At 38.1% G+C, this 24,105-nt stretch overlaps 1 protein-coding gene across 4 annotated transcripts in view; it reads left to right on the top strand.

The window, feature by feature from the left end:
- Positions 1–24,105, top strand: part of MED13L (mediator complex subunit 13L) — a 191,383-nt gene that overhangs the window by 159,105 nt on the left and 8,173 nt on the right. For all 4 annotated transcript variants that reach the window (XM_066978764.1, XM_066978766.1, XM_066978767.1 and 1 more), the window contains 13 exons: positions 1,266–1,471; positions 3,920–4,866; positions 5,533–5,712; positions 7,324–7,547; positions 8,285–8,477; positions 9,781–10,219; positions 11,681–11,900; positions 13,798–13,986; positions 16,724–16,947; positions 17,388–17,530; positions 18,852–19,010; positions 20,068–20,244; positions 22,551–22,705. In XM_066978764.1, the coding sequence (XP_066834865.1) occupies positions 1,266–1,471; positions 3,920–4,866; positions 5,533–5,712; positions 7,324–7,547; positions 8,285–8,477; positions 9,781–10,219; positions 11,681–11,900; positions 13,798–13,986; positions 16,724–16,947; positions 17,388–17,530; positions 18,852–19,010; positions 20,068–20,244; positions 22,551–22,705 (3,456 nt within the window). The remainder of the gene's footprint in view (positions 1–1,265; positions 1,472–3,919; positions 4,867–5,532; positions 5,713–7,323; positions 7,548–8,284; positions 8,478–9,780; positions 10,220–11,680; positions 11,901–13,797; positions 13,987–16,723; positions 16,948–17,387; positions 17,531–18,851; positions 19,011–20,067; positions 20,245–22,550; positions 22,706–24,105) is intronic.

Raw genomic sequence — 24,105 nt, 5'->3', positions numbered from 1 at the left:
AGAAGCTTGAAATAAGTTTTTAACAAGGTCTGTAAGGCCTTGCCTTGCCACGAACCTTGCTTTGTTTTATTCTTCTGTTTGCAAAGTAAACGATTTGCTAACAGTAGGATAATTTGGCCTTGGTAAGAAAATCTTTACTGTGATTTGATGAGCTGAAAATTTGTGAGTGGAAACAGAGTTTAGCATGTCATTGATACTGAAGGTACTTTAATCTCCCTCGCAACAGTTTTAGGAGTATTAAAATATACATTTTAATTTGCTGCCTGAGAACATTTCCAACAAGCACAGTTTACTCTGCTTTTAAGTGTGTCACACCTGCTCATATACACCAGTGGGGGAAACAAGCACCTAAACCCATTGCTGATCATTTTGAGAACATGTAAGTAGATTTCTTGTGCTGAATGTTCAGCAGCTGAAGATAGTAATCCACGCATTTCTCATCTATCAATGCTGTACAAGATGTAAGGGAAAAAAATGGAAAGATCTAATGAGATATTAAATACTGAATTTCTGAGAAAGATTGCTGTTAGTATTTTAATAATTATTTTCACTTTGCAGTAATGCCTCAAAAGAACCAGTTCTTTTCTTCTGAAGCACAGAATAGCTTTAGAAACTTGGCTGAAGTTCTTGTCATCATTATCTGCAACCAACCATGACAGCCATTGGAAGTCCAGTTTGACTGGATTTCATTTATATTTTATATTATGTTTATTGTATTGGTTATATTCTAATAAATGATTTTATAATAATATATTTATATTTAATACTAGGAGTGGTGCTAGTGTAAAGTGTCCACTGTTATTATTTGGATTATATTCATCCCCAATGTGGGGGTTATTCAAAGAGGCTGAGTTAAAGGCACCTAAGTTTTCTTCACAGTGTGACTCAACCTCTCCGTTATCAGTACAGAAGTCTTGTAAACACGAACCTTTTAAGTGCCTAAATTAGGTGCTTTAAGTCAGAGTATGAATATTTCACAGTATACCATTTGCTTTTCAGACAGACTTAATGAGTGTAGTGTAATTGTAAATCTACTGCCATTAGTTAAAGCTGTATGGTATCTTAGCGTACCAAGGAGCCTCAGCTGAGTTTCCTTGAAGGATCTGCTCTTGAATGTTTTGTAGAATGAATAAATATCCTTAATTATGGGGAAAAAAAATGAGGTTATAGAGGGTTCAAACAGTACAACAGGTTTTAATTAAATATGTAAGCATAAAAATCCACCTTACCACAGTGTTGTAAACAATGTCACTTGGATGTTACAGGATTTCTCGTACGTGCACAAAGTTCCATCATTTCAACCTTTTGTGGGCTCCTCCATGTTTGCTCCACTGAAGATACTGCCAAGTCAGTGCCTCCTACCTCTGAAGATACCGGATGCCTGCATTTTCAGGCCTTCTTGGGCTGTTCCTCCTAAAATTGAACAACTTCCTTTGCCACCTGCAGCCCCTTTCATTAGAGATGGCTACAAGTAAGTACAGTCTTGCAGGAAATTACAGTTTGTCATGCCCATACTTCAAAGGGCTAGTTAATTAAAATTCTTGCATATATTAAAGGGTATTTAGCTAAGCACCAGAACAATAAAATAGACTGCAAATGTGTTTTAAACCTTTTAAATCTGTCATTGCCTCAGATCAAAAAAGTTCTGATTGTAGGAATGTTTGAATTAAAAACAGTTTTTGGAAAATACAGTACATTGTGTCCACTGCACTCTTAGTGCTTTTAAAAAAACAGGAACAAATGGTACTTGAATTAATTGCAATTTCTGATACAGGAATATATTGTGATTCAACATAAAAACAGAAGAGCTAGGGAATAAAATGAATGCATTTAACCTCTCAGGTCTCTGTCCTCCCATTTCAGCATTGAGTTCTCTGGTCTGCAGCTATTCTCTGCTCTTACTTGTACCTGTATATTCAGTTTGAGCTACAGTCGGTGAATGAGAGCTGGTCCCGATACCAGTTTGACTTATGCAGGCTCCTAAAATTTTGAGTAAGCCTGTGACAGCTCTCTGTGAGTTTGTCTGTGAACCCAGTGTTAGCTCTTCTGAGTTCCTGTGGTGTCATCTGAATGGGTCACGTACTAAGCCGCTGGGATAGATGCTGATTGGATGTGTGCTGTTGTCTTCTTTCTAAATATTGAAAGACGAGATGCCACACCTCTTGCCAGTATCAGTGCTGTGACCTGTAAGCCATCACTGTTAGTAAACTTTAAAGATTGCATTCGTTACTCAGTTCTCAGAAATTAGCAATGTTTATGGAATAAATTCTTTGCTGGACATCTTCAAAGCTATCAAGAATTTCCACCATAAAGTTCATAAACCCTCTTAAAAAACACACTATAGTACAAAGGTCTCCTTTCTGCACTGCATGAGCTTCTAGAGGAAGTAGCCTGTATCTTTAAATCAGTCTATAACTCCTTTAAATCAGTCCCTTTCCAGCTCCAAAGGATCCTTCAGTGTTCTCAAAAGAATTGCAAAAAAGAAATTGTAAAGCAGTGATAGTGCCTAGGGAGCAATCTAATTCTCAGTTTTTTTCATAATAGTAACTGATTCACCAGGCCTGGGCTGCTTATTAATTTCAAGTATTTGTTGGGGGAAAAAAATCTTTCATTTTCAATATAATCCAATTAGAGTGAAGATTATTACCGCAGGCTTCCGACAGAGCGGTGATTGCCAATCAAGGTTTCTAGGTCACCTTTTCTTGTTAGTCTGAGGCATTCAGTATGCTTCAGGTTCAGAATTCCTTCAAACCTTTGTTCATTTTTTTTCCTCTTGCTTTGAGTTGGACGCACATGAGTTCAAGGTAATAAAATGATCCTAAGAAATAAGGTCTTCACTGTTTCCCTTTTCAAGCTACTAATAAGATGTAAGCATTAAAATAGTACTCATTTTATATAATACGCAAAATACACAGGAAAAAAAGACATGGAAAAAAAAGTTTCCATTCTTTTATTAAGAGACATATTGAGCTTTTACACTTTTTCCTTGCCCTAGCGTGTAATGAAGACATTTCAAGAAAAATGAGCAACTTACTAGCAACTTGGAAAGAGTCAAGTAAAGATTTTTTTATTCTGGTTGGCTCCATATTACCTGTTTCTTGATAAAATGAGTCATTCCGGAGGGAAGATGGATGTCATGGGATTATACAAACTCTGGTTTGGTCACTTAAGTTTTACAGCAAATGACAAAAACAGAGTAATAAAAATCACTGATGACAGGAGATAACCCAAAAATATGATTCTTAGCTTTAGTGGATTAACAGTTTGTTATGGTACCTGTCATTTTGTGCTGCAGACTATGTAATGCTAAATGAATGAGTATTTTTGAATTTATAATATCCAAAATGCTATTATTAATAGCAGACCACCATTAGGCAATACCTTACATAAGTGCCACATGCTGCATTACTTCTGAAAGATACTTAAAGAGATAATTTCAAAAATAAAGTAACATTTCTATGACTCTGAAATATTTTATTTTTTCCACTGATGTATAGTATAGTTCTTTACAGGTAATTGTGTTTAAAACAATAACAAAATGTAATTTTCCTTCTCTTTTTCATAAAAGAATTACAAATACCCTAAAAACTTAATTTATCTACAGGTTCTTTTAAAGAGCATTTGAATTTTATCCCTTGGAAATAATCTTTAGGAGGGTTAAGTGCCTGAGAGGATCCCTTTTTATCCTACTGATAAGAAACTGCTATGTTCATGATGAGAATTAAAACTGTAGTTGAAAGAGACGTAAGTAAAAGGTTCTGAGCAGAATGTCTGATGGTGTTTCTTCTTTACTGCAGTTACAATAAATCCTTTCAGTTTTCACCATCTCCCTCTATTTAAAAATATGTTCTGATGAACTCAGTCTTCATAGCCAACCAGTTTGTTGCATCTGTCTCTGTTTTTCTCACATCCCTTGTAGCAATGTGCCTAGTGTTGGGAGTTTGGCTGACCAAGACTATCTTCAGATGAACACTCCTCAGATGAATACACCAGTGACGCTGAATAGTACTGCTCCGGCCAGCAACAGTGGAGCAGGAGTTCTGCCATCACCAGCAACTCCCCGCTTCTCTGTCCCTACCCCGCGCACTCCCAGAACCCCAAGGACTCCTAGAGGTGGGGGTACTGCGAGCGGTCAAGGATCTGTAAAATACGACAGCACAGATCAAGGTTCACCTGCTTCTACCCCGTCTACAACACGACCGCTTAATTCTGTGGAGCCAGCCACTGTTCAGCCGATCCCCGAAGCACACAGCCTGTACGTCACCTTGATTCTCTCAGACTCTGTGCTGAACATCTTCAAAGATCGTAACTTTGACAGTTGTTGTATATGCGCCTGTAATATGAATATTAAAGGTGCAGATGTTGGATTATACATCCCAGATTCATCTAATGAGGATCAGTACCGTTGCACCTGTGGCTTTAGTGCTATTATGAACCGCAAATTAGGTTACAACTCTGGGCTCTTCATTGAGGACGAGTTGGATATTTTTGGCAAGACCTCAGACATCGGCCAAGCTGCAGAAAGACGACTGATGATATGTCAGAGCAACTTGATCTCTCAGATGGGAGAAGGAGCTAGAAGGACCCAGGAACCTCCAATGAGCCTCCTCCTGCTCCTCCAGAATCAGCACACACAGCCTTTCACATCTCTGAGCTGCTTGGATTACATGTCCTCCAATAACCGTCAGACACTCCCATGTATGAACTGGAGCTATGACAGACTGCAGGCAGACAGCAACGATTCCTGGATAGAATGCTTCAATGCCCTTGAGCAAGGCAGGCAGTACGTCGATAACCCCACTGGTGGAAAAGTGGATGAAGCCCTAGTAAGAAGTGCCACTGTGCATTCTTGGCCTCACAGCAATGGTAGGGAGCAGAACAGTTTTTTTTCTTTAAATTTTGTGACCTTTATGACTTTGTTTGAAACTTGGCAATCATGACTTACTTAATCTTTATGCAGGAAATAAATGCATTAAAACATTCTAGAAGTAGTTTTTTGAAAACATTATGAATTACACAGAAAATAACAGTAGTCCAGTTGTCCTTAGCATTTAGATTTAGTGGTCTAAATTGTCTCAGAATTTATCAAATCTTTTAACAAATCTGAAGCACAGATGGAAAGAAGCATCAAGTATTTGGGGGGAGGCAGGATTATGGCCCTTTTTTGGAGAAGGGTGTAGTCATCAGAAAAGAACTGCACTGTATGAAAGTGTCATTTGAAATAGAAAAGTGATTTTGTACTCAAATACTAGGCTAGGTGTTTATATACTGAAGATGTTCTGATTTCTTACGAGCTGAGCTGGGCAATGGTAACATTGAAAGGTATGTGAAAAGGACTACGATGACAGCTTTATTTCATTGTTGGTTTCATAAAGTACCGCACCAAATTCCATTAAGCTAATTAGAGTTATTCAACTTCTGTGTGCACTGCGAAGAGCAACACAAAAGAACAATAAGCCCAAAAGTGTTGCCATGTCAAAAGCATTCCTCCTGTTCCTCGCTGAAAATGACAGGCGCTCCTTTGTCTTGCAGTGTTGGACATCAGCATGCTCTCCTCCCAGGATGTGGTGCGCATGCTGCTGTCACTGCAGCCCTTTCTCCAGGACGCTATCCAGAAGAAGCGAACAGGACGGACCTGGGAGAACATCCAGCACGTGCAGGGACCACTCACCTGGCAGCAGTTCCATAAGATGGCAGGACGAGGAACCTATGGTACATGTATTATGTTAAATACTAACAGTTAAAATGAAAGTATAGTTTTCTAGAAATGCACCCTTTCTTCTGGAAATGCATCGTTACAGTGGGCTCTTCGGATAACTTTCATGGTCTTAAATGGCCTCTGAAGTACACACTTTAGTACTGCAGTGGAGGTTTTACCCTTCCAGATGATGAACGCTTAGAGTGCAGAATTGCTGGGCAAGGATAAAGATGAATCTATTCTTTGGCTTGCACTTTATATGTGTAACGTGAAGAGAGGAAGCTGTTAAAATGGTACCAAATCATAATGGGGAAGAGGGGCTTTGTGAGCCAACACTCAAATCCTCCAAATACAAAAATTCATATACTTCCCCCACAGAGCTGTGCTGCTTCTGAGCTTTCCCATAGTCTTCCCATAGTTCAGTTCAGTTTCAGTTCAAGCATCTCCTGGTTATGAGCCATACTTCTCAAAAAAACACATTACAAAATAGATTTTGTGTGTGCATGACTTGCCTTTAAGTATGTATTTCTTGCTTGCAGTTTATTTCAGTCTTAAGTGATATAGTCTTATTTTTTTCTAAGGTTCTGAAGTGTTCTGTTTTCTCCTGCTAGTATTTGATATATTGCTACTTTGTTTCAAGGCTAGGACAATTTGGCTAACAGTTCCTGTCTAAAGCTGTTGTGCTTCATGAGAAGTATTTCTAATCTAAACTTTTATCCAGCATTTGTAAATTTAAGTTAGTTAGGACCTGCCAACTGTTGCTAGAGAATAAAACCCAAACTACCATATAGTAAGTAGCCTTTGATACAGATTCAGCGATTTTTACTGAATGTCAACTTTATTAAAAAGTTGTATAATACTCTGCAGAAACTATCAGCATATTTTTATTTGAATTTTTCAACAGCATTCTTCTAATGAGCAGTGGCTGGGAGACAGCACATTAAACTTGATGGTAATCCTCTCAGCTGTGACAGCAAGTGTGCTGGTATGGAAAGGAGAGTGGCAATTTTTTGAATTAGGATAATTTTCCTTACTATTATATGCCTTAGAAATCTAAGTTTTGGCTAACCATTTTATTCAGTAATTGTGCACCCCCATCTGGAGGTAGATGAAGAACCATAAAATCAGATTTTATTGTATTCATGTTATTGCTTTTGGTTGAATAGGCACTCATGACATGTGGTTGTGGTTATGGTTATGACAAAGTAAAACCTCTTCTTCCTAAATCTGCGAGAGTAAGCCTCAGGAAGGGCAATGGATTTATTTACACTACGCTGAAACATGTTTAATTGCATCTTTCTAGGAAAGCTGAAGTGGTGCTTCAGTTGGCTGAACTTGTTTCATGATTCATGACATTTCTGATACACAATGTAAATCTTTCTTGTCCTTAATTAAAGGTAGTTTTTTTTTCCATAGAAAAGGCTGTGGTTTGTCAGGCGTGATACAGTCTCTGTATATGTTCCTGTATTGTGGTAAAACTTCCAGGAAACTCAGCACAGCAAGGGGTTGGTGATCTCCAATATTTCTGCCAGACCACCAACCTCCTGTTACATCAACCAGCCCACTGCAGTTAAACCAGCTATATTTAACATCATCTTTTCTTTCTCTTTTTCTTCTCTTTAAAGGTTCTGAGGAATCTCCTGAGCCTCTTCCAATCCCAACTTTACTGGTGGGATATGACAAGGACTTCCTGACAATCTCTCCATTCTCCTTGCCATTCTGGGAGAGGCTGTTGCTAGACCCATACGGGGGCCATCGGGATGTCGCCTACATTGTGGTGTGTCCAGAAAATGAGGCCTTGCTCGATGGAGCCAAAACTTTCTTCAGGGACTTGAGTGCTGTATACGAGGTTGGAAAGAGGAACCCCACTGAATTATTTCTTCTTTAAGTGTCATTTCTGCTTTACTGCATGTTCATTGGGAGACATCCATGGTTTTTAAAGTAACAGTTGTTTGTATAAGGATTTCTTTTGTTTTGAGAACTTTCTACACTTTCAGAGTCAAGAATAATTTCTTACTGAGCTGATACTGTTAGGATCTTGATTGATCTCTTTCCTATGAAAGACAAAATTTAATCCTGGAATATGGCCATATGCAATGCTGGTTAATGTTTCAGTAATGCCAAAGCAAAGCATTTGGTGTTTTTTTCTTAGTTTGTCTGAACAAGGTTATATGTGGAATAACCACTTGAGATGTTCCTCAAACATCACACAGATGAACAAACTGTTAGCAGCTATAGTGGATAAACTATACAGAGAATACAATACTAGTATTGATACAGGTGCAACCTAGCACGTAACACCCAACCAAACCTACAGAGCAATTAAAGAAACTGTTGCTTATGTTGGAGATAAAACCTTTTTTTTTCTTTTTTAAACAGTGCTCATTGTGTACTATTGAATGTCTAAGAGTACTTTGTGACTTCAGTTTTGCTCTAAGTGCAATTCAACACAACAGATAAACCTAGCCTTTTGTTTTATATTTATTAAGAGGTCACCAGATGTATGCTGGTCATGAAGGGTTTAGGCTGCATAACTTCTTCAGGTACTTTGCATGTAGTTACGAGCATTTCTTCTTTCCTCACCAGATGTGTAGACTTGGCCAGCACAAACCAATCTGCAAAGTGTTACGTGATGGGATTATGCGGGTGGGAAAGACGGTGGCACAAAAGCTAACGGATGAGCTCGTGAGCGAATGGTTTAACCAGCCTTGGGGCACTGAGGAGTGTGACAATCATTCCAGACTCAAACTTTATGCGCAAGTTTGCCGGCATCACCTAGGTAAGTCTACCAGGGTGCTAGCAAGACTATTTTGTTTTCTGTAGGTATTTTAGATGTTATTTGCAGCAGGTGGGAGCAGAGGAGTTTCTGTTAAGATCTGCTTAGAAATAAATAGAAGTATGATGACACTTAATCATTTCTTAATCACTTCCATGTTATATTTGTCTATTTTAGAAAGTTTTGTTGTTCTTTATCAGTCTGGTGGTCATGTTAGAGATTCATCTGGGGAGAGCCATGCTTGTTCCATTTCAGAAGAGATCCAGAAGCAACCTAACATATATGGCATACACGGCTTGGATCTTAGCTCAAGACCCAGATCCATCCAAAATGTCACTGGAAATACATTTGCTGAGATAGTGCTGGTCAGCAAGGCAGGCAGTGGTCACAGAACACAGGCTATGTAAATCTCTAATTGAGCTGAAGCACGCAAACTACGTTTTGTTTAAAAATATCTAGGAACTTGTAAGCAGTTTCTTGAAAAGCACTTACTGCCTTTGTTCTGAAAAAGGACTGAATGCTCTTGAGTCTGCATGTGTGGAATGGTCATTTGGTACTGGAGAAAAGCTTAGGAAAGTATATAGAGATGAGAAATAGCTGGGCAGTTCTACAGTCTGCTGAATGCTCACCCCATCCCTTGAGGAAAGTCTGATGAAAGATAGAACTTAGCTATCTCAAATGATTCTGTTACCACATCCAGTCTGCTTTTAGTTTTAATTTACCACATAACTGTGAGGGAGGAATTATTACAACGCTACTTAACATAAATCCTTAAGGCTTACAGGCAGAAATATGTAGCATATGCACAGCCAATTGAGGAATTCATTTATTGTTATTCATTAATTATTTTTAAATGATCACTGTGATATCTGTTTTTCTGATGCTCGGGAGTAGAAATAACTGCATTAAAGTTTGCTGTTATTTAGCTAAGGTAAAAAGGACTGAGATTTTCAGTCTGATGAAGATAACCTGTAACAGACTGCAAAGCCAAACACTGTATAAAGGTGTTATCCCAACACAATCTAACCAGAGGTAATGACGTGTCAGAACCAACTCTGATTCACAAAGCTCCACAAAGTCAGTCCTGTTTTTAAAGACATCTGATTCATATCGGTTACAGCTGAAAACCCCAATGAATGAACTCCAAAGTAAATATTTGTAATGGAGATTATATTCACTTAGCATTTGTACACTCTTTGAATATTCTAAAAGCACAGAAAGTGTTGTATGACTTTAGGGTTAATCCAGTTCACTTTGATGTGAAAGACTGTCATTAATCTCCTTTCCTTTTTACATGCTATTTCAGCACCTTACTTAGCCACTCTGCAGCTTGACAGCAGCCTCTTGCTACCACCGAAGTACCAAACCCCAGCAAGCCAGACACAGACAATACCTGGGAACACTGGACCTGCACCCTCGAATTCAACATGTCTTTCAGCTTCTGGGGCACCACCAACAGGCAGTTCTTTTAACTCCACTCCCAATGGTGGGACTACTAGCCTTCCTGCAGGAAGCAGTTCATCCTCTGGATCCTCTGCGCCACAGCTGTCAGCATCTTCTGCAACACCCAGCGTTAACCAGATGACCACTACCTCTACTCCAGGGTTTAGTGGGAACATTGGTTCAGGGCAAAATGCCAGCGCCGGGGGAAATACAGCAGACCGTTCACAAGGAAGCACAGGTCCTGGAGGAGACACAGAATCAGGTCAAAACCTACCACAACAGCAGCAAGAAGGACAGGAAGGGTAAGTTACTTAAGTGTTCAAATTACTCGGAGTACTAAATAAATCCGTTGTTCTCCTGCTTTCGTACAACTCATAATCTTTAAGCTTTATGTAAATCCTTGAAATGAAAGGACCCTCTGATATGTGCAGTAATACTGTCCAGGTGTAAATGGAACGAGGCCCTTTTTTATTCATTTGTAGTCATTACTGACAAGAAGAGTTGGAAAAAACAGATCTCCCCTTTTCATTATAAGAAACAAAGCTTGATACAACCACATGAATATGGGTGTTGTCATGCTGTTTGAGGTGCCTTAGGGTACCCCACCTGGCCTGCATTTGCAGTACAAGAAAACCACAAGATGTCTCAGGTTCTGTGCCATATCTGCTATCTCCATCTCACACCAGGTACTGCAGTATATCTCATGTGGCACTGAATGCCTCTTACACAGACAACTCCATCATGCCAGTATTATTAACAGATACAAAATAAGATCCATGGATTTTTTTCTGACTTGTATTACAAGTGTTGTTTTGTGCAGAGATATATTGTGAGGTCAGAAAATGGGATTATATTCCTGTTACTTTAAAATAGATTTTAGCAGCAAAACATTTTTAAAGACCTCATTATAGTAATCCATCAAACATTAAAATTAGGAAAATATTTTTTAATATTTTATGTAAGTGACTTCCTGAGCGAACATGTTTTTCATTACTTTTCATTACTTTCATAATAATGCATATTGCTATTAGACATGATGTATGTTATGAAGTTCCTGTATCTTAAGTGAAAACCCACATCCTGTACTGGTTCAGGTTATTCTTAAGGCATCTGTTCACTGGATCTATGCAAAATACCTCTTTATCAATTGCACTGTGGTTTCTGATAAAGTGAGTCTGAGCTGCTTTTTATTGCTTACAGATGTTGAGCCTCCCATTCACAGTTGAGGCATGGAGGAGTATTTTTACCAAGATAAAAAAATGTTTAGTTGCTCTTCCCACTACTAAGGGAACCTTTTCTATAACTAATCAGAGGACTTCAGTCCTTCTTCATGAATATTACTTTGGCACTTTTCCTCAGTTCTCAGTTCCTTCTCTCCCTCTTCCCTCCCATCACTCCCAAAAGAAAACCATAAACAGCAGCACCAAAACCAGGCATGTGCAAACATCAGAAGAAAGCTCACAGACCTAGTATTTGTCAGCTTTTCCATACTGCTTAGATCTACACTATTCTGATTACTATAATCTCATTTAATGCAGACTTTACAGTAAGTGTCTTCAATGCATCATTTCTAGCAGGTATTTTGGATTAAGTACTGCTGTGAATAAAAGTCATCCCTACTTAATCACTGTTCTTGTGCTTTTTAGTTTTGTTTCTGAACATAAGTTACTACTCCCCTGCTTCAGAGTCTTGCCCTTTTAGAGCAAAACCAATAATTAACAACTGTAATTTACCTTTGAATTTAACAACATGCATATCTCCAGTGTTACAGAGAGGGAGAGAATAGGGATTCCCACTGAACCAGAGTCTGCGGACAGCAATGCCTACCCTCCAGCAGTTGTCATCTACATGGTGGATCCTTTTACCTACACTGCAGATGAAGAATCTGCCTCAACCAACTTCTGGCTGTTGAGTTTGATGAGATGCTACACAGAAATGTTGGATAACTTGCCTGAGAATATGAGGAATTCTTTCATTCTCCAGGTAACTCTACCTCACTGCATCTTCACACTGGAGAGTCATTGTATCACAGCGTGCTTTTGATATGTATGCTATACTGAAGGAGACAAAATGCAAGATAATGAATAAAATCTAGAAAGCAGTTACAAGTTACGTTGTTGAAAGCACGTGGCTATATATTAAAAAAATGTTTTTATTTTTATTAAGAGATTAATTTAAAGCAGCCACAGTATCCTTACAACAAATCTGTTGCACGGTTCTAGCAGTCCCATATGCTAGATGCTTTCTGAAGAAGGATTTAACTTGCTACTTGGGTTGCCATTGCCAAGCAAAAAGTGTCCAGTTTCTCCTTTGATTAGGTTGTATGTCAAGTTGTTTGCTTTTTATATTCTCTCTGAATTATACTGTTTAATCCAAAAGAGGTATGTGAAACCAGACATTTAATGCATAATTTAACTAGTGTATTGTTATTATCTGCTTCTTAAAAATAACTTACCGTGTACCTTGGCATATAATAATAATTACTTACTTACTATGGAATTACTTAAGTATTGAATTTGTGTAGTCTGAAACAGAGCTTGGCCTATAGTCCAGACTGCCTGCATTTGGCCATGCCTCTTTCAGAGTGACCCAGCCTAAATAACTGGGGTGAAGAAATGGGAAGTCAGAGATTACAACCTATGCATGTGTGTATGCAGCACATGCAAGAAGCAACATGTGAATGATTTCTGAATGCCTTATTCATGTGTGCTCAACTTGGCTTAAATATATTTTAATTAAAAGATGAATTAGAAGCTATTACAGTGTATCAGACTGGTCATGGAAAACAGTTGTCATTTTTGGTAATCTTGACCTTTTGCTTAGTTGCCATTTTATCATCGCCTGAAGTGATGGGGAAACTGTCACCAAAATACTTTAGGTTTGGGGATGAACCGAAAAGCAGTTTCACAATTGCAAATTGTGGTAGTCTGCAGGCAATTTACTTGATTCAGAACTGAAAATACTAAAATAATTGACGGTCATTGACATCACCATGTCTGAAAAACAAGAACACACAAACTGTATGCTGAAACTGTATCTTTGTGTAACATGACTAATGAATGGGTTTACAAATTTTTGATAAGTGCTGTTATTTTCTGGGTGCTTACTGTTCGCTTCTAAAATATGTGGCATTTCGACTAAGTCAAGATGATAGACAATTTTCACTAAGAGATGTAGTTACCAGCACAATATTCTCACGGCTGTACACAGTATATAGAGATCTACATTTATTTCAAAATAAACCAAAACAAATTACGTTTACAGATTCACATGTAGAGTAGAAGAGCCCAGCTCCTGAAATTCTTGGCTAAAGAAATTATCTTAACTAGAATATTGAACCGAAGTTCCAATGGTTCAAGCAAGAAATACAGAATAATAAAAGTTGTGTGATACTTAAGATTGATTATGGGTTTTTGATTTGGGACTTTTTTGTGTAGTTGATACAGTTTTTCATTCAATGATATTTAAATCACAGAAAGTAAAGTTTGTTTAGAGTTTCTAGTAAGATATGCTTGTCAGCTATTATAACCTGAATTTTGAGTACCATTCAGTTACTGTTGCCCTTATTAGAAGACTTTTCCGTTTATATTGGACTACAGAAGTGTTAGCTATCTCAGAGACTTTTCAACCTTAAATATTGTTATAATGGAAGCAGCACTTTTTTATCGCAGACTGTAGTCAGCAAATAGTGCAGCCATTCATGCAAAAGGGCAGCAACCCTGATGGGAAACTACAGATACTGTAATGAAAATAATTGAATACAACATACAAAGTGTCATGGATGTTAAATGACTGATTAATGTGTGAATCTAGGTTGGTATTAATGAACAGCTCTTTGAAGATGTTCAATCATGTTTTGTTGTTTATATGAATTATATAGATTGTGCCTTGCCAGTACATGCTGCAGACAATGAAGGATGAGCAGGTTTTCTACATTCAGCACTTGAAGTCTTTGGCATTTTCAGTGTACTGCCAATGCAGAAGGCCACTGCCCACACAGATTCACATCAAGTCTCTCACAGGCTTCGGGCCAGCTGCCAGCATTGAGATGACCCTCAAAAATCCAGAGGTTAGTATCAGTGTCAAGAAAATAAACATAAAATAAAAAGTAAGGAAAACACTTTTAGGAATATTTTTTCAAGATTATTTCAAGGTACAGAAAACAAAGATAATATAAAGGGAAAAGGTAAGATAATACTGAACAGAAAGTAGGAAGAAAAATGCCAGATTACTTGCTTTCAAAACACGTCAGGCTTATGGTTTTGAGTAAGAGTCAAAGGTCGAATTTAAGCTCAGAGTGAAAGAAGAGAAAATGTATATTGTTATTTGGGATTCTGAGATATCTTAGTTTTGTCTATAGTAGACCTACAAGAAAGTGTTTATGTCTAACTTGTATATATGCATATATATGAAATATATGCATATATATGAAATAGGTTGCTGTGCATAATTATGTATGTTCTACTAATTCCCTGAGGTAATGGAGAAATCCCCCTACTTCAGTGGGCTTATCTTTCATCTGATTTTTTTAAACTGTAAATATTCAAGCCCTGTTTCTGGAATTTCAGGGATTTCAAAAGAAGAATAATCCATCCTACTTTCCGTGAATATTTTTCATTCTTTCAAAGATAATGATGACTGATTTATTTAATTTAATGAATCAACTAAACACTTAAACATTTACCTTGGGATCAAGATCTGCTTGTTAGGGTTTATAAAAGCCTAGTTTCAAAATAATCATAAAACCAAAATACCAGTATGTTATACTACTCGTATAAAAGCAGAAGCTCTCACAGAAAATGTCTATAAGCAGCATCACCCCTAGCATATCTTCTCTGCATTCTGTCCTCATCCTTCCCGCAGAAGGATATCTGTTCCACAGGATTAATTTTGCAGCAAGTGACAATGGTTAAACTTCAGGGTAGTTAGGTGTAAGGGGAAGAGCAGTAAAATTTCAAGACCCCTGCAAGCATCTCCCTCCGTTTAATGACCGTTCCTATACTGCTGCCAAGGTGGTATACTTCTCAAAAGTGACGTAAGCAGAAATCTGTTTTCAGATTTATTTTTTTTCATTTCACAATATGGTTATGAAAATACCATAACCTTTTTTCATGTGAGCTGATTAACTGGCAATTTGCATTTTGTGTTGAAATTCCTGAAGAGACAAAAGACACAAAAATTGGGGGGGTGAGGGGCTGTAAATGTTTTCATGAGCAGCTGCTTGCATTTAGCATAATTATGTTAGATTTCTGCTATGGAATATAAAATGGAGAAACATTTTACATGCGTTTGCTATCAGTCTGCACTGCAGACTGCCAAACTTTGCCTGAAAATTTAGAATAACCTATTTCTAAATTATTATGCATATCTTGCCAGGCCCATAGTTTTTTCTTCAAAGAGGTGTTACAAAGCAAAGACAGGTTTGGGGCCCATAATCTGGAAAGCAACTTTGCAGAAGAAGACCCGGAGGCCCTGTTGTACAAGTTGAACGTGAGCCAACAATGTGCCCTTGCAGCAAAGAAAGCCAACAGCACGCTGTGGTGCGTTAGGAAAGGTGCTGGCAGCTGAGCCAGGGAGGTGGTTTTTCCCCTCTTCTCACACTGGTGAGACCACACCTGTAGTACTGTGTCTGAAGCAAATCCAGCAAAGTGCCACAAAGATGAGTATGGGACGGGAGCATTGGACATGAGGAAAGGCTGAGAGCTGGAGTGGTCCAACCAGGAGGGCTCTAATGGGAGCCTGATGGGAGAGAGTAAAGATGGAGCCAGACTCTTCTCAGTGGTATCTGGTGATGGGACAAGATCAGTGAGCACACATTGATATACAGGAAATTCAGTTAAAATGAAAAAAACACCCATGTTGTAGTGGGTGAACACTGGAAAAGGTTGCCCAGGCAATCTGACCGGATAAAGTCCTGGGTGACCTTACGTAATGGACCCTGCTGTGAGCAGGAGGGTGGGACTAGATGTTCAGACGTCCATTCTAGTCTCAGCCTTCTGTGATTTTATGAAAAAAAAAAAAAAGAGATTTCATGGCTTGCTACTATCAGACTCAGCAGAACTGCATATGGTATTCTTTACAATACTAATTTGCCTCTGCTTATCATTTAATGGTATTAAATGGCCTTGATTTCTTACGATCTTCTACAAGTTGGTTTTCTGAGGGACTTGGGGGTGGCTTGTTTCTTAAAGATAAGCACTATAATGCGTATAGAGGGTCTTATTAATTAGCAGGCCAATGTTCATTCGTTTCAAAGACCAGAGTATTTCTGAAATTAAACTGTGAGATAAGAGAGATGTAAAGCATTTCAAACATCATACTTGATGAAAGTATGTTACACCTAATGCCTAGATAGAAATCTCTACATGAAGTCTGAGCTCTGCCTTTGCCATTTTATGTCCTTGGAACCTTGCATTAGATCATGATGTCCATTGTTCTGCAGTCAGTATGTGAAGAGGTGAGCAGATGCCATCAATTTTAGCAAAAGGATACACAGAAGTACAGGTTTAAGCTCCTCCTTGTTTCAGAGATTGATAGCACCCTAGGCAGAAACTGTTTCATATCTTTGTTTCCCTATATAAAAAGAAATCTTTAGATAAGTTTTGAAGTACATCAGTTTTAACTAGCAGAAATGATTTGTCTACATCCACCCTTTTTCCAGTATCTCTTTTGACCATGAATGCCTTGAATTTATCTATTGTTTCAAATTCATAGTTCTCTGTACTCACTGACAATCTATGTTGTATGTTTCTTGCATGAAATAGTTTGTGACATACCTGCTGATTACTGTGTTTACTTTATTGCAGAGGCCCAGCCCAATCCAGCTATACTCACCTCCTTTCATATTGGCACCCATCAAAGACAAACAGACAGAGCTGGGAGAAACATTTGGAGAGGCCAGCCAGAAATACAACGTGCTTTTTGTTGGATATTGTTTGTCTCATGATCAGCGCTGGCTTCTGGCATCTTGCACTGATCTTCATGGTGAACTGTTGGAAACCTGCATAGTTAATATCGATTTACCAAACAGGTAGAAACCTTTAATTTTACATTAAATCTAGGTGTATAGTTGCTAACCCTCACTCTCATCCCTCACTGCATTTGTTCCTTGCACCTCCCATTCTAATCATATTTCCTGATGTGACCACGATAATGTTAACAGGGATAACATTTCATTTGGCACTTGTATAACTTATAAACTGCAGAGGGGAAAAGTTATTGCATTACATTTGTTTTACAAATGCTGCCTACAGATCTTACCTTCAAGTACAACTGGTATGCTGCTTATTGACACCTCTCACATACCATTGCAATGCTGGTACTGAAAGCAGACGTAATTTTTCTGCTTGTTAGTAAAACATTAGTTAGGCACTCCACAGAACTGTAAAAACTGCTATAAATGGGAAGCAGTAACAGATCTGAATGTTGTCCTTGGTTCTCTAAGTTTTGTTTTTTCCCCTTAATCTCCAGGTCAAGGAGGAGCAAGTTGTCTGCACGTAAAATCGGCCTGCAGAAGCTGTGGGAATGGTGCATTGGCATCGTGCAGATGACGTCGCTGCCCTGGAGAGTTGTAATCGGCCGCCTCGGTCGCCTCGGCCACGGGGAGCTAAAAGGTACGTGGTGCCAATGCTGTCCTGCCTGGGGTTCTGCAACAGGGAAAGGGCCGTAGTCTGCAAGGCAGGATGATTTACAAAGTTGATCATGAAACTTTACAACCAGGAAACGTAGAATGCTAATCCTACCCTGGCACTGGATTTGTGTATTGCTTTGACTTGTATGTATGACTTTATAAGTCATTTGCTTCAGTCTGTCCTTGGTTTTGTACGCTAGGCTTGATACCCCTCTTGCACATCTTGTAGCGTAGTGTATATTAACAAGCCTGACCTTAAAACAAAATATTCTTGCAGATAAAGTTACTGAATGAAAAAGGTAACTTTTTTTTCTGTGGTACACAAAACTAACTGATAATGGGTGTTAGCCAGCCATAAGATTCCCTGCAGCCTGCAGAGGGGTCCGAAGATTCAGCATTCCTACCAGCTCAGTGGGAACAGAAATGGAGGATTGGAGTGATTTAGGATTAAATGCCTTAACTCAGCAAGGGTAGGAACTGCCTTGCTTCACTTCAGCAGTGATTCCTCTCACTAAGATGCATTCAGGAGAGGTGGGGAAGCACCAGTTAAATGCCTTCTCCCGTATAGTACATGCGGGGAAGAAGAGATGTTGTCTGTCCTGGTAGGGGAATTTGTTATCCTTCACATGCATGGGAGTTAAGTGGAACAAAGCCAGGAAGACAAATATAGAATTCAACAAGCAGCACCTTCCTTTATTATTTGAATGCCAGTTAAATGGCTAAATGTATTTTCTTGAAGGTATATCTACACCTACACCGCCAGTGAAAAATTTCTGATGAAAGCTTCACTTTGTTTTATTTAGTGTATTGTATTCATAACGAGGTTTAACAAAATCTGGCATTAAGTATGTGAATTCATGTCTCTTTGCATACATTTCAAGTATTCCGATTATGCAGCATATAAGATGAGAATGGATAGCCCTTTTCAAAAAAAAGAATCAGCACAGTTCAGAAAAAGATTTGGATGTAAATAAAAACATTTCAAATAAGAATGGTATGTTGCCCTGTTTCACATCTCATACCTCATGGGTAAATGAAAGGCTCGTTTTTAAACTCATCATCTTGAGTGATTTGTCCGAGTACTGCAGTTAGCTCATGGGAAAAACCAACAAGCTATCATTGCTTTGCAGTAACTGCTTCAAAGCAGTGTGAAGAGTCATACAACTTGTTTACATGGGGGAATAGTCCAGCGTTAAAGAAATAAGTGTTATTAATAAACTGTTATTAATACTTTGCTAATTTGAAGCAAGTTCTGGATTTTTCACAACCCCATTACCTGTTCTGTCTAAACTTCTTCATTTCAGACTGGAGTATCCTCCTTGGGGAATGTTCCCTGCAGACAATCAGCAAACAGCTAAAGGAGGTGTGCCGCATGTGCGGCATCTCATCAGCAGACTCTCCTTCTATCCTCAGTGCCTGTTTAGTTGCCATGGAGCCACAAGGGTCATTTGTTGTGATGCCAGGTAAATTTTATCCAGCTATTTAAATTTTCTGTTTATCATACTTACCACATAAAAAGCAAATCAATTTTGGGAGACTTTCGAGCCCAAGAAGACTTGACTGGTGTGGCTAAATATGGTAGAAAATAGGTTGAGCCATCAGAATTCCCAAAAATATCAGGAAGACGTGCTTTGTTGGGAGTGTTAACTCCTAGCAAAAGATGACTTTCTGCCACTGTCAAACTGATGAACTTTTCCACGGGGAGGTCATGTTTTGAGGAAGACCAGTTCTCATCAGCTGAAGTCTGATGTGGTAGAAACCCTTAAGCAAAGAGGACTGCAAATGCTGTACAAGTCTATAATATGTAACAGTTGGAGGCTGTGGATGTTGAGAGTGAGGATAAGCCTGCTTGCCTTTTCATATGCTTGGTTTTGTTTGTTTGTTTGTTTTTTAGAGAATTCTATTATAAGCAGCAACCTATAGGCTTAAGTTGAAGGTTTTTAAGTTTGAGGTTCTTCCATAATGGATTTTTTCCCTTCCCTGTTTTGTTGTACACATACTTTTTGTGTAGGTGATGAGAGATCTTTACAAACCTACTCTGTTTTTTAGTTTAGAAAGAAAAGATTACTACATGGAACAGAAGTAAATGACTTTAAAAATTACTCACCAAGTTGAATAATTTTTCAGAACAGTTTTTGTAACATGAGAAAGTAAATGGCAAGTTATCCCTCCTTTAATGCCAACCAAAGTGGGGTATTATTGCATAATTTGGAGTTCTACTGATGTGCGTGTCCAAAATAAATTTGCCTTGCTCATTTAACAAGCAAATCAAGGGGCAGCAGAATGAAAGGAAAGGTGGGGCATTGTATGGGAATTCACATCACTAAACATTATCTATATGACTTGTGATCTTAATTTCAGTCTTTTCTAGTAATTTATTCTTTTTAAGATAAGAACCTTTTAAACATTTTTATTAGCATGCAAACCCAGATCAGATGCTTAGAAATTTAATTGAACACAGAACATACATTTTGAAGGCTATGCAAATTAATGTCTCTGCCATTGTTTCTGTTCTGGAAGATGCTGTCACTATGGGATCAGTGTTTGGCCGAAGTACTGCGCTGAATCTGCAGTCATCTCAGCTGAATACCCCTCAGGATGCCTCCTGTACACACATCCTGGTTTTCCCAACCTCTGCTACTATCCAGGTAGCACCTGCAAATTACCCCAATGAGGACGGATTCAGCCCTACAAATGGTAAGCACATGTGTCTGGTGTGAGAGGTGAAGTACTTGCAAATGCTCAGTGGCCTATTTAGAATACAAGCAAAGCTGTACCAGTTACTGGTAGGAAATGAATGGACCGGTCTTCTCCCATGAACCCTATGCCACCCTAATTTAATTTAAAGAGAACAACACCTACTTGCTGGTTAAGAGGATAATACACTACATTTTTATGAACTTTGTTTTCAGATAAACCTACTGATTTATTCCCAAAGCAATATTGACCGATTAATATGCAAAATGGCACAGACTATAAAATGCTTTTTCTTGTCGTGACTAACTTGTGACTTGGTCGGGTCTAACTGCTTTATGTAATAAGGGTTTGCTTCATGCTCTATAGCGTACAAAGGTTGTGAGGAGGGGAGGTGTTTGTTCTAGAATTTTAATCCTCATGTAAAAATAAGCAAAATAGATGGACCAACTTGACAATTCTTAACTATCAGCAGTGTGGTTTAGAAAAACCTAATTTTAGGTTTTTCTAAACCATATTTAACCCTATTTAACCCTATATTAACCCTATAATTTGTATCAGCAAGACTCTGCTTAATACTTTATATTAAGTATTTACTTAACTGCTTTGTCATAAAATGATTAAAAAATAATTTAAAGTAGCTACAACCATTTACAATAACAGTATGTCATTAAGAGGCAAGTTATGGTATAGAGAGGTAGAAAGGCACGCTATTTTTAATGAAAGAGTCTGCTTTGATCTGTTCCTCCTGGAATTTCAGTGGGCCTCACAGAAGGGAAGTTACCCCTCTTAATACTTAAGCAGCTGTCCTTTCAAGGCCCCAGAATCCTGACTGAATGCAGTGCTGACAAATATTTAACCTGCATTAACCTGCCCTTTAGTGCTCAGATGCTAATTAGAATCAGGTACAAGAACTGGCGTTTTCCAAAATGGTGTTAAATTTAATTTTCTTAACTGTGTTCTACTTAATGATTAAACTGCTTCCTACGCTATTAGCCATTTCATTTATGCTTTGGGGGCTAAGCAGAGCATGACATTAGTTCTGTTTTGTTTACTGAGGTTGTAGGACAGAAGTTAATAAACGGAGTTAATTCATTGCTTCTACAGTCCAGTCTTACTCTTCAGAAGATGAAAAACAACCACCTGCCTATTTCAACACTAGGACTTGAAGTTGAAATAAATTACTTCAAGACACACATTCTTTTCTATTTTCATGTGAAACAAGTTCTTCTTTTTCAAGAGAAATGATTTATTATACAGCACTTCCTAAACTATGTAGATATGTACAACTCTTAAAGTCTCTGTGTTAATCTGTTTGCAATTGTAATTAATCCAGCTAATTCAGACAGCTCCCAATGTCCATTTCTGTCCCCTAAACTGTACTTTAAATGTCATTAGTACTGCTTAAACATCTTTGCTGAAAAACCTGGATAAGGAAAAGACCTTTAAACTATATTGTGATGTTTGTAATTTTCTGCTCTGCGTTTCTAATGTCTTAGCTTTCCATCATGTAAATTACCCATATTATCATAACTTGTGTTCCAAATGACTGAGCAATGGAATGTACTTCTCATAGAATGCAAACACATTTTCCCTGTATCTTTACTCCTTTCCCACATATTAACATAAAGCAAATTAAAAGAACAAGTTATGATAATACAACTGTATTTAATTTCTGAGATGAAAGTGAAATGTTAAAAGCTGAGCTGTAGGAAATCCTGGTGCAGTATGTGAAATAATCATGAAAGTACATTGCATGTGAGTGAGGAGCAGACCTTGCTGCCCTTTTGCTGAGTAGTACTTGACTCTGTGAGCAGCTTCCTTGAAGCTGCTGGGGCTGCTCCCAGAGTATTGAGCAAATGTGCCAAAGTGCTGGTGTGTAGCCCTAGAAGCCTGAAGAGCAACACCTGCTGAGGGTAACATACATTGGTTTGTTAAATGTATTTCAAGTGTTTTTTAATGGATTTCTCTGAACAGCTGCAGAGAGGTATATTTTTTTTCTGCTACAAAGTACAATTTGGATTGTTATTAGGCTGGCATAACAGGGTTTTTGTTCCCTCTATGACCGTTGTTAAAATACACGATTTTAATAGATGTTTGCCAACTTTTCCTTCCAAGTCTGTGTGGTTGTAGTCAAAGGTACTAAGAAGGATTAAATACTAAGATAGTAAAATGTTTATCACTGCTTTCATCTGTCTCAAGCGTATATTAAAAAAAAAAAGGCACCGGCACTAAATTTCAAAAATGTCAAGACAGAAACGAGTACAGCAAATTAAAATTGATTTTTTTTTCATTCTTTTTATTTTCAGATGATATGTTTGACCTCCCATTCCCAGATGACATGGACAATGACATTAGAATTTTAATAACAGGGAATCTTCACTCTTCACCAAATTCCTCCCCAGTTCCTTCCCCTGGATCCCCATCTGGCATTGGAGTGGGATCTCACTTCCAGCATAGTAGGGTAAGCACTATAACAGATACGCTACTTAAAACAGAAAAATCCAAATCCCCCAACAAAACCTTTTTTACTGTTGATTTTCAAACATTAATTCAACAGTAAGCAGAAATTAACATTAAAAGCGAAGGGATTGGATAAATCCTATTGTAAAAGATGCCTCTCCCATGACTATTTACATCTCCAACTTTAAAGTTAATTGTTACATACAAGATAATTGAGAGGAAGAGAGGAGGCTTTGCTTTCTTGCTGCAGAGCCACATTTAATGACCCTGTATAAATTTAATGTGTTCATCCATTTTTCTCTGGAGGACCACATGTAATATCCCTGGCTCAAAGTGACAAGTCTTTGAGAGAAAAGAAGGCATGGCAGCTCTGATCATGTGAATTTCTAGGGAAGCAGGAAGGGAGATAATTCTCTTATTAATAAAACCCTATCAATTTAAACTCCACAGGTGCTGCGTGTTTATGCAAATGTTGTTTTCTTAGTAGAAATTAGCCCAGAGCACATAGCGTTTGTAAGTTATTTTGTTTGAAGTGGCTTTTATAAAGCTAGTTCCAACACCAGTGGTTACTTAAAATGCAAATGATTTTTGGTAAATCAAGGTATTTTTTGAATCGGCTTTAGTTTGATGGAACTCTTACTCATGTATTTAGCTGTGTAAGAGAGTTAGTTGTACATCTAGATTTATTCTAGAAATGGTATATTTAAAGCATATTACTTCTTTTCTAAATGACACAGTATTTTAATAAAGAATAGGCTAACTTTTTTAGAAGAAATGGATAAACCCATGCATTTAAAAGGTCTGTTTTAGTGCTCTGCAGTAATTTAAGAAACTGGGTCTGTATCTGTGATTATCACTGGTGGCTAGAAACAGTTTCATCAAGATAAATGATACTTCTGGTATGGAAGGAAGTACAAAAATACTTAGAGGTGTATGTGCAGCTAAGATATTTGACTGCAAATGATGCTGCTCATTCAGCCCCTGTACTAAAACAGCTCATTTTTCTAAATGTAAATATCTTCTTAAGAATTCTCACACCCTGAAAATGACTGATTTTCAAGATTACGAAATGTGTCAGTTTCACCACCCGCAAGGAGAAAGTCATCCTTGTATTTTCTTTGTAACCTCTGACAAAATGCTTCAGTGGTCAGCTTAATACAGTCTGTGAGTGAAAAATCACTTTTGCATCAGCCACAAAAATGCTAGTACTGTATTTTGTGAATGCAGTACGCAACCACCTCACTTTCATGTTAACACTCCAACCCACTTGTCAAAGGGTAAATAATTGCACGTTTCTGTCTCTTGGTTATTTCAAACTGGTATGTGGGCAAATTAAAAGTTTTAAATTCAGTTACCAAACCCTCCAGCCATAAATCACAAGCACTCATTACAATTTTCTCT

The sequence above is a fragment of the Anser cygnoides genome, chromosome 17, assembly GCF_040182565.1.
Source record: "Anser cygnoides isolate HZ-2024a breed goose chromosome 17, Taihu_goose_T2T_genome, whole genome shotgun sequence".
Taxonomy (NCBI): Eukaryota; Metazoa; Chordata; class Aves; order Anseriformes; family Anatidae; genus Anser; species Anser cygnoides.
This window is presented reverse-complemented; position numbering and strand designations above follow the sequence as displayed.